Source organism: Sturnira hondurensis, unplaced genomic scaffold (genome assembly GCF_014824575.4).
Source record: "Sturnira hondurensis isolate 20B ecotype Veracruz unplaced genomic scaffold, ASM1482457v3 Scaffold0004068, whole genome shotgun sequence".
Lineage (NCBI taxonomy): Eukaryota > Metazoa > Chordata > Mammalia > Chiroptera > Phyllostomidae > Sturnira > Sturnira hondurensis.
In genome coordinates, this window is record NW_028076699.1 from 7,657,815 (window position 1) to 7,669,264 (window position 11,450).

At 44.5% G+C, this 11,450-nt stretch overlaps 1 protein-coding gene across 1 annotated transcript in view; it reads left to right on the plus strand.

The window, feature by feature from the left end:
• The window catches only part of FAF1 (Fas associated factor 1), a 432,339-nt gene extending 422,364 nt beyond the window's left edge, over positions 1–9,975 (plus strand). Inside the window, exon 19 of the mRNA XM_037043313.1 lies at positions 9,722–9,975. Coding sequence (XP_036899208.1) covers positions 9,722–9,805 — 84 coding nt within the window. The 3' untranslated portion in view covers positions 9,806–9,975. The remainder of the gene's footprint in view (positions 1–9,721) is intronic.
• Positions 9,976–11,450: the final 1,475 nt, after the last annotated feature.

Sequence of the window (11,450 nt, forward strand, 5' to 3'; positions counted from 1 at the left end):
AGACTATTTTCACTGCCCTAAAATCCTCTGTGCTCTGCCTGTTCATTTCTCCCCCTCGCAAACCCCTGACAACTAGTGATTTTTTTTTTACTATTCCCCAGTTTTACCTTTTCCAGAATGTTGGAATCATATAGTATATAGCCTTTTCAGATCAGCTTTCTTCACTTAGTAATACACATTTAAGATTCCTCCATGTCTTTTCATGGCTTGATAGCTCATTTCTTGTTAGCAACATCTTGGTGGCTTTCAGATTTTGGCAGTTATGTATAAAGGTGCTATAAACATCTGTGTGAAGGTTTTTGTGTGAACATATGCTTTTAGCTTCTACAAGTACTTCGTACTTGGGTAAGTACCAAGAAGTGTGACTACTGGGTTATCCTGTAGGAATATGATTCTTTTTTAAGAATCCACCAAACTGTCTTCCAAAGTAGCGGTGCCATTGTGCATCCCCAGCAGCAACGCAGGAGAGTTCTTGTTGCTGCACACCTTCTCCACCATTTGTCAGTGTTCTGGGTTTGGGCCATGCTAATAGATTTGTAGTAGTATCTCAGTTTTAATTAGCATTTTCTAGTGGCATATAAGGTGGAATATCTTTTCATGCGCTTATTTGTCATCTGCATATCTTTGGTGAGGTGTCCTTTACCAAAGGCCTTGGTGAGGTCTTTGGCCCACTTTATAATTGGGTTGTTTTCTTATTATTGAGTTTTAAAGAGTTTTTTGTGTATTTTGGATAATAGTTCTTTATCAAATAAGCCTTTTGCACATATTTTACCCCAGTCTGTTAACAGTGTCTCTCCTTCTCTTGACAGTGTCTTTTCCAGAGCAGAAGTTTTTAATTTTAATGAAATTCACTTTATCAATTATTTCTTTCATGGATTGGGCCTTTGTTGTTGTATCTAAAAAGTCATTACCATCTCCAAGGTCATTTAGACTTTTTTCCCATAGATTGTCTTCTAGGAATATCATACTTTTATGTTTGACATTTTGAGTTAATTTTTATAAAGGGTGTAAGGTATGCATCTAGATTCACTTATTTGCATATGGGTGCTCAGTTTTTCCAACTCCATTTGTTGAACTTAGCATTCTAAATAGGAAAATAATAGATCCAGACTCTCCCTTATTCAACTACATTTCCTTGGCAAAGTTAAAGAAAATTAAAAGGATTGATAATACCCAGTTTACATGATTATGAATTAATGGTTGTATAAATATCTTGCAAACTATGAAGTATTATGTATATATTGCTGCTACTGTCATGTTTAATATTACTCAGTTCCTGCCCTCAAGTAGCTCCCAGTCTACTAGTAGTATGATATGTATGCTCAAGTGTTAAAAAAAGTGAGAAGCAGAATGACATGGCCAGAAAGAATTCCGAAACAGAAGTTAGAAACTCTGGGGCAGAGCACTGCATCTGCACCTCACCACCTGTGTGGCATGGGCCAAGTGACTTGACCTCTCTGAGCCTCAACTGCCCACCTGTAAAATGAAGGAGTTGGATGATTGGGCATTATTAATTTAGTGATAAAATCTGTCCAAACAGGTTTCCTAATAATAATGAATAAAATGTCAAGATGGTTGAATTTTTTTTTCTAATGTAGACAAAGTCAGGCCATACCTTTTATCTGAAACTACCTCTCCTCCCCCAAGAAGGCCCAAAGATGGGTTTCTCTGCTGATTTATTTCTCTCTCTTTATTTAATTATATTTTATTGATTATGCTATTGTAGTTGTCCAAGTTTTTCTCCTTTTGCCCCCCTCCACCCAGTACCCCCCACACCATTGTTCCTGTCCATGGGTCATGGGTATAAGTTCTTCAGCTACTTCATTTTCCTGTACTGCACTTTACATCCCCATGGCTATTCTGTAACTACCTATTTGTACTTCTTAATCCCATCATCTCTTCACCCATTCCCCTATACCTCCCTCCCATCTGACAACCATCAAGACACTCTGTATCCATGATTCTGTCTCTGTTCTTTGTTTGCTTAGTTTGTTTTTTTAGATTCAATTGTTGATAGAGGTATGTATTGCCATTTTATTGTTCATATTTTTATCTTCTTTTTCTTAAATAAGTCCTTTTAACATTTCATATAATAATGATTTGGTGATAATGAACTCCTTTAGTTTTTTTCTTCTCTGGGGAGCTCTTTATCCTTTGATTCTAAATCATATCTTTGCTGGATAGAGCAATCTTGGCTGTAGGTCCTTGCTTTTCATGACTTTGAATATTTCTTGCCAATTCCTTCTAACCTGCAAAGTTTCTTTTGAGAAATCAGCTGACAGTCTTAGGGGAACTTCCCTATAGGGAACTGATTGCTTTTCTCTTGCTATTTTTAAGATTCTCTCTTCATCTTTAATTTTTGGTATTTTAGTAATGATGTGTTGGGGTGGGCCTCTTTGCATCCTCTTGTTTGGGATTCTGTGCTTCCTGGCCTGTCTGTTTCCTTTGCCAAATTAAGAAAGTTTTCTTTCATTATTTTTTCAAATACATTTCCAATTTCTTGCTCTTTCTCTTTTCCTTCTGGTAGCCCTATGATGTGAATGTTGGAATGCCTGAAGTTGTCCCAGAGGCTGCTTGTCCTCATTTTTTGGATTCTTTTCTCTTCTTATTCTAATTGGCTATTTGTTTGGTTTTTGCTTCTTTGTGTTCCAAATCATTTATGTAATTCTCAGCTTTATCCACTCTACTATTGTTTCCCTGTAAGTTGTTCTTTATTTCAATTAGCATATCCTTTGTTTCTGACAAAGGGATTTTTTTTATGCTGTTGAGGTCCTAAGTTTCTTTTTTTTCTTCTTTTTTAAAGATTTTATTTACTTATTTATCTTTAGAGAGGAAGGAGAGAGGGAGAGAAACATCAATGTATGGTTGCCTTTTGTGCGTCCCCTGCTGGGAGTTGGCCTGCAGGGAACTGGACTACAACCCAGGCATGTGCCCTGACTGGGAATCGAACCGCGATCCTCTGGTTCGTAGGCCCGCACTCAATCCACTGAGCTACACCAGTCAGGGCCAAGGTCCTAAGTTTCTTGAGCATCCTTATAAAGTGTTTTGAACTCTGCAACTGATAGAATGCTTTTCTCCATTTTGCTTAGCTCTTTTTCTGGAGTTTTTATCTGTTTTTTCATTTGGGCCATGTTTTTTTGTCTCCTCCATTTGTCAGCCTCCCTTGTTTGTTTCTGTTTATTAGGTAGAACTTCTATGACTCCCTGTCTTGGTAGTATGGCATAATGTACTAGGTGCCCTATAGGGTTCAGTAGCACAACCTCCCCTATCACCTAAGCTGGGTACACCAGGTGCACCCTTCATGTGGGCTGAGTATACCCTCCTTTTGTAATTGAGCCTTGGTTGCTATTGGCAGATCAGTGAGAGGGATTTACCCAGGCCAGTTGGGTGCAAAGACTAGCTGTGACCACTCTCCACCAACCTCCACCCTCCATGGAAGATCAGCTATGCAGGGGCAGGGTGGTGGTCCTTCGATGTGGTCTGTAGCTGTCCACTGGGTGCACAGACCCTGGGGTATTTGGGGTGGTGCAGGCCAAGGTGAGTCCCACCTGTGTTTTACCTGGAATCACCCTGCCTGAGCTATAAAGCTGTCTGAGGTGGCTGCTACTTGTGCTGGGCTTGGAGATTTTCAGGTGAAGCCAAGCTGTGAAGCTAGTCTGGCAGCTGGAGTGCCATTTCTGGGGCCATTTAGCAAGAGGTAGGAGGTCTGGTGGCTCACTGAGGCCAGCTGTTGCTTGTTTGAAAGGATTTAGGAAGTTGTGAGGCTTGAGCTAAGACCAGCTATTCATATGGAAAGCCACTGTTAACAGCTGTAAGTTGAGTGGATGGAGCCTCAGTGGATATCCAGGGCAACAGTGTTAGCCAGGTTGATGGAATCTCAGATAGGGCACCCACCTGCTGGCTCTATGGCTCTGTGGCTCTGTGTGGGGAGGGTTCAGAAAAGGGACAACAACCTCTTCTTACCTTTGTGTCTGGGAGAAAGCTGTCCCGAGCTCTTGCCTTGATGCCAGATACTTCAGCTCCTCCTGTGTGCCACTGGTGCCTTTCAGCCTGCTACCCCAGTGCTGGAGTTCAGAGGGAGTGAGTCTGAGTAAGTTCATGTGTGGGTTCTTTGATAGGAACTGCTTGGAACTCCAGTAATTTCTTTCTGCTGACTCAATACCAACTGGTTTTTGCAGGCAGAAGTTATGGGGACTTATCTTCCTGGCATTGGAACCTTGGGCTGGGGGGGCCTGGTGTGGGGCTGGGACTCCTCACTCCCAATACATCTCTTCTAAATCTTTATCTACAACATGTGGCTATGAGACCAGCCCATTCTGCATCTCTGCCCCTCCTGCCAGTCTGGATGAATTCTTTAATTCTGTAGTTGTCAGACGTCTATTCAACTTGATTTCTGATGGTTCTGTGTGATGGTTGTTCTATAATTTAGTTGTAATTTTGTTGCAATTGTGTAGGGAGGCAAGGCATATTTACCTATGCCACCAACTTGACCAAAAGGCTCTCTGTTGATTTAGAGTCAATAATTCAGTAAAGTCCCAAGTAAATGGCAGAACACAAGCTCAGATTGGTTTTTTGTATTCAAATTTTATAAACATTTCAGGATTTTTTCCGACCCTTGACCTTTTGCCATTCCTTTTTTTTTTTTTTTTTTTTTTTTAGAGAGAGAGAGGGAAAGGGAAGAGAAAGGGAGAGAAATTTTGATGTGGGGGAGAAACATCAACTGGCTGCTTCTTGCACACCCCCAACTGGGGACTGGCCCACAACCCAGGCATGTGCCCTGGCCAGGACTTGAACCAGCAACCCTTTGCTTTGGGGGACAGTGCCTCAGCAACCAGCTCTCGGGCACCTTTTGCCATTCTTAAAGTGAAGATTTTTTTTATCCTGGAAGCTTGGTTAGAAACAACCTCATCTCATCCAACTTCTTTCACTGTGTGTCTCCTGCTATTAGCAACACCTCCAGCAGAATAGTCTAATAGTTAAACGTGGATTTTAGAGCTAGGTTGCCTTGATTCACATCTGGCTCCTTACTAGCTTTGAGCCCTTGGACAAGTTACTTAGTCTGTTTTGTGTCACAGTTTCTTCTTCTGTAAAATAAGAATAATAATTGTGCTTAACCTCAGATAACCTACCCCAAAGAGTTATTGTAAAAATTAAATTATTTTTAAATGTAAAGTGCTTATAAGTGCCTGATACAAAGTAAATGCTCAATAAATGTTAGCCTTCTTATCATCATCATCGTGTTCTTCAAGTAAAGCCTCTGGAAGCTTCTAAGGATACTAGGAAGTGCACTCCCCCATCCTCTCCACCCCTCCGTTGCCCCAAGGCAGCCTGCGGACATATTGGCCAGAAGCCTTCTGGTTATCATGGGCTTTGGAGTCAGGCAGCCTTGAGTTTGAAACTTTATTCTGTCTGCAGCCTGGGGCGAGATAAGCCGTGGTATCTTCTACTGTGAAGTGGCGATAACAACACCCACTGCATTGTTTTGAGGACTAGTTAAGGTACTATATACATAAAATGCTCAGCCTGGTTCCAGCTACATGGTAGGCACTCAGTACATGGTAGTTGCTGTGATGATGATGATGGAGAAGAACAACAACAAGAAGAAAATAAAGGGCAGAAGGAGGAAGGAGTAAAAGGGGTAAAAGAAAGAGAAGCAGTGGGAGCCACACCAGCAGCTGCTGCTGTGTTTACTTCCTTCTGACCAGCTGAGTTCTGCTTCTGTGCTGCTTTACCTCACTGATTCCAGGTCTGTTCACTGGAGCTACACAGAACACATTTCCTGTGCCTACTGGTCAGTCCTTCCGATATTCAAAGAGGCCCAACACAGCCCCTCCCCGCCCCTGTGGCAGGACAACCACCACTTCTCAGCACCCTCTCTCAGGGAGACATCTCCCACTCTTCAGCTCTTTCTCAGACAACATGGTTTTTAGGCTCTTCCCTACCAGGAGCTCCCTCCTGGCATGTTCCACGCCCTTCTTGAATGGGGTTCAGAGCACCATGGTTTCACATATGTCCACTATTTTGCCAGAATGAAGCACAGTGCCCCGCACCCCACTAGGTTCCCCACAATCTCTTTGTCCACACCAGGCAAGTGAAAATAAAAACAGAGATTGTCCTGTTCACTTTGAATTCCTGTCTGAAATGACCTTAAGAGAACAAAATTGCTTATGATCCGGGACACTAGATGTGCAGCCCAACACAGCCCTGAGCGCTGGGAAGCAGCGCATGGTGGCACAGCACACCACAGCTGTAGAAGGGGGTCTCCAGGTACTGAGGCATCAGGCTGTCGGGGAGAAGGGACCACTTCTGCTGGGCGTTGGAGTAGAAATACAAAAGCAGCCTGGTGCAGACCTGAGCTCCAGGAGGTTTTGGAGAAAGAGCTCCAGTGTTGAGGTTAGACAGACCAGGTCCCCCACCCAAGGCAACATTCCAGCCAGTATGGTTACCGCCCACTGAGCACTTCCTGCCTGGGGCACTGTGCCAGAGGCTTCACCAACATTATTTTGTTTAACTATCAAAACAACCTATGAAGGAGAAACTGTGATTAGTCCCCATCATACCGGTGAGAAAACTGAGGCTCTCTGGTTGTATAGCTTCCTCCAGGTCATACAGGTAGTAAGTGACAGAGCTGAGATTTCAATGTAAGTTTGTGTCTCTCTTTCTAACCATTGTGGTGCGTGGACAACCCTTACTGTCACTGAGGCTGTAAATAAGTGGCATTGTGAGCCTTAACTGTGCCATCCCCGCTACCCTGCATAGCTGCTCTAGGGATTAAAGGGAATAACATATTTAAAGTGCCTGGCATGTAATAGGTGTTGAAAAAATTTTAGTTTCCCCCTCCTCACATCCCAGCTCTCCAACTTCAAGTGACAAGGAAAATCACTTAACTTCTCCTGGACACAGCTTTCCCATGTAAAACCTGGGTATGTTTTCTGAACCCTCTAACCCTGCTTGTTGACAAGTCATGCAGGTTCAACTTGGGCCTGTGGCTCTAGCCTCCCAGCTTCTTGTGCTTTGTAGCATCTCTTTCTGCCAGTATGCACAGCTCTGGCACTGTTACGATTATGGTTTCTTCCAGCACACATCATTTACAAACCACAAATAACAAAGTAGAAGATGCCGAAAGATCCCTAGCATGTTAATTAAGAACAATGGTGGAAGCAGCTGGCCAAAAAAAATGCCAGCAAGTCAGAAGCAGAGGCAGCATAGCTCTGTTTATTGACAGAAGGCAGTGCAGTGTTGTACGTTAATTGGGGAAATGGGTAAACATTTGCTAGCAGCTTGCCCCCCCCCAGTGCATTGGAAGACAGACAGCAGGCTGGGCCCTCCCCACTGCCTTGCCTTCCTATCTGCCCAGAGCCCAAGAGATACCAGTAGAGCGAGCGGCTTTGCTCTAGGTTCCTTATAAGCAGAAAAGATTCTAAAGGCGGATGTGTCTCCTTAATGATCCTCCTGGGCACACCAGTCTTCCATCTGGATACAGTTGAAGGTAGTATTCCTCCTTCAGCTCATCAGCCTGCCTGTGACACTCTGCCCTCAGGAACCTCCTCCCAGGCGGCAGAGCTATCTTATTAGGTGTGACTTGAGTTGAGCAGAGGACTAGACTGCCTGCCTCAAGTGCTTCAGTCTGTCCACGGGCCCAGAGCACCTGTGTCTAACAGAGCACACTGCCCGGCCTCTCATCACACATGCTTACTGCTGCCCGTTTATCTGTGTCTGTCCCTACAGTTGCTCGCACACACGACAGCCATCATTGAATACCGGCTCTGTGTCCAACACTGCTAATTATATAATTTTTCTCATTTAATCCTCTATCAGTCCTTCAAGAGTAATACTAATTCCAAAGCCACAAAGCTAATAGCCAACACAGCTGTGATTTAAACCAGAATCTTTCTGATTCCAAAACCCATTGTCCTTTCCACTAAACCAGTATTTCTCAGCGTTTTAAAATTCACGATCCCTGTGCCACGTTTCCATGCCCATGGTTCTGTGTTATTCATTAGATTCTTTTTATAGGTGAAATCACGTGGTATTTGTCTTTCACCACCTGGCTTATTTCACTTAGCATAATGCTTTACAGTTCCATTCATGCTTTCACAAAAAGTAGTTCTTTCTTTCTGCTGCGTAGTATTCCATTGTGTAAATGTATCACAGTTTTTTGATCCACTCATTTACTGATGGGCACTTAGGCTGTTTCCAGCACTTGGCTGTTGTATATAGCACTGCTATGAACATAGAGGTGCATAAGTCCTTTTGAATTGGTAATTCGGGATTCTTAGGGTATAGTCCCAGCAGCAGAATTACAGGGTCAAAAGGCAGCTCCATTTTCAGTTTTCTGAGGAAACTCCATACTGTTTCCCACAGTGGCTGCACCAGTCTGCATTCCCCCCAACAGTGCACTAGGGCTCCCTTTTCTCTACTTCCTCACCCGCATTTGCCGTTGTTGGTTTATTAACGATGGCCATTCTGACTGGTGTGAGATGAGCAGCCAGGAGGGGTACTTGTGAACCGAAGGGGGAAAGACTAGTCAAAGAACATGTATGCATGACCCACAGACATGGACAACAGCGTGCCAACTGACTGCAGGAGCAGGGGGCGGCGTGGGTGGGGGAGGGCAAAGGGGGGAAATTAGGGGCAACTATAATAGAATAACAATAAAATGATAATAATCTAAAATAAAATTCATGATCCCTTTTGTTAAACAGAACATTTTTGTTCTTTTCTCTCACTGTCCAATTCAGAAAACATCCCGCCCGTGGCCTAGGAGGTCCTAAACCTAGTTTAGGATCCCTGCATGATCAGCACATTCCAGCTGAGCCAAGATTTTGTCAGGCTTTACTGTCTGTAGTTCACATTATGAATTATTTTTTAATTTCTAAAATATAATTATGTCATGACATGGACTCATTTTTTTCAAACTAGACATCCACGCACACTCACACATGCCCCCGGAAGGAGATTGTGATATGCCTCGTGAGGGAGCCTCTGCTCCTCAGGGGAGGTACTCATCTTAGGACGGAGTAGAATGGGCATTCTACAGTTACTACGGGAAAGATGAGCCCCAAAGGCTTAGTTCTTATCCCACCAAGGGGAAAGGGCCCTCCCTACTGTCAGCAGTTAGCCAAGGAGCGGTTACCAGGAATGCCACTCAGGTGTTTAACTAGCATCTTTTCCAGCCATTCTGTTGACCAAGCTGAGCTGTACAGGAGGCAGGGAACCTCCACCTGCACAGGTAGTGGTCCAGTCTTCTGAACCTATGCCTTGAGGTCAAATGCTAGTTCTTCCACTAAACTAGGAGACTTTTTTTTTAAAGATTTTATTTATTTATCTTTAGAGGGGAAGGGAAGGAGAGAAGTATCAATGTATGGTTGCCTCTCGTGAGTCCCCTGCTGGGAACTGGCCTGCAACCCAGGCATGTGCCCTGACTGGGAATCAAACCTCGATCGTGTGCTTCACAGGCCCGCGCTCAATCCACTGAGCTACGCCAGCCAGGGCTAAACTAGGAGGCTTGACCTCTGATCCCTGGTTTCCTTGCTTATAAAATGGGAATAACAACACCTGCCGTACAGGGCTGCCGTACAGCTGTGAAAATGCTCGTGCCAGTACATGGTACGCTCAAGGTCAGTGTGCATGGACAGGATCTTAGCGTCATGAGGAAACAATGCTTGCTCCAGTCTTTTGAATATGTGTTTTCTTTCTCTCTCTCTCTCTTTTTTTTTAGATAACCCAGCTGGACCCAAATAAATCATTATTGGAGGTAAAGTTGTTCCCTCAAGAAACCCTTTTCCTTGAAGCAAAAGAGTAAACCCGGCCCAGCAGTGGACCCCGCCGTCCCGTGACCAGCGGAGGCCCACATCAGGAGAAGGGCTCTTGCCATCCCACCTACACGCTCGTCTCACAGAGCTCAGTGTCACACTTCTGCCTCTTGCAAGATTGCTGGGGAAAAACAGTAATAATAAACATAGCTACTTAAAATGTCCCATCCACGAGTGTATGTTCCCAACCCTCATTAGAGAGAATTACAACTCCGCCACCCTCCCTGATGCCTTCACCCCGCCCTCGTTCAGTGACTGACGCACTGTTAAGTGCGAGTGATCACAGTAGAATTTATTCCTCTCTGGCACCTGTCATCTCCCCACAGTGTCTAGGATAGTTCCGCCTGTCGCAGGACACCAGGATGCTGTGTACTTGATACGTCTCATTGAGCCGGGGCTCGTACACCTCTGCCTTTTTATTTTCATTACTGGGTTTCTACTTTGTCACCTACTTTTAAGAGGCGGGGGGGGACTCAAATGGACCTTCTTATCCTGGCAATGAAACATTATTGTAGAAAAAAAGCATATCATATTTGTTGGTACTTTCTGACCTCCTACTAAGATGTAAGGTTGTGTCTGAGGACTGCATTTGACACATGTGCAAGATACTTATTTACTGCTGCCACCTGGGTCTCCAGGTTCCACCTGGGACGTGCTTGCTGTCCCACTGCAATGAGGGAGACTGTTCACGCACGCAATGTGAGTGGTGAGATAGTGTGAGGAGGACCAGTACCGGGACGTCGGTGTCTGGCCCGGCTGCCGGAGGCTGCTGTTAGATATGGTTTGGACAGTTAGAACCTCAAGGACACAAGCTGCCTGGCTGCCGGCCCCTTAGTGTGCAATGAACGCAGCTCCCTCCTTTTCTTCCCTTCTTTCCTTCACTAATTGGGACCTTGTCTATCACCAGAATCCCATCAATCGCCCCTTGCTTGGGCTCTGGGCCCAGCTGTAATAAGGAATTTGTTCCACCTTTTATTCTTTTAATGTTTTAATGTTAGATATCCGACTCCCATCTCAAATGAAAGGGATCTCATTCAATGGCTAAAAAATTCTGATTCCATATATTTAAGAGAACTTTGGGGCTCAGCTCAGACAACAGGTGTTGCCTGAACCCACACATAATTTTGGGATGATTTAGCATATGGGGATTGTTGTTAGTCAGTGGATTTGGGGGTTAGGGTTCAGTTCATGGAAACACTGTTTATACCTTTACTGACAATGATTTCTTTTCAGTCTTGGGGTGTTTCTTCACATATGTTTGTGTGTCACCTGTGGTCTCTGTCCTAGGGTTTGTGATCCTGATTTGACATTTTGTACTTGTGCAGAAGAGCATCCTAAGTGCTGGGTGTTCTCCCTGGCCTAAGCCAAGGGGTTATCAGAAAACTCACCAACGCCCAAGATATGCCTGCTCATCCTCCCTCTGCTCAGAAGTGGACACTGGCCAAGAAAATTCCATTTGTGTCTTTTCTCTGTTGCTCCAACCAGGGATGTCCCCTGAACACACTGTTAAAAGAGATGTGTTCCTAACAGACTAGTGCTGCGTCTGCCGAGGTGCAGGCCTTCTCTGGCCCCAGAGGTCTCTCCAGGGAGGCCAAAAGGAAGAGACCCCCTGCCAGGGGTTCAGCCTGAGCACGT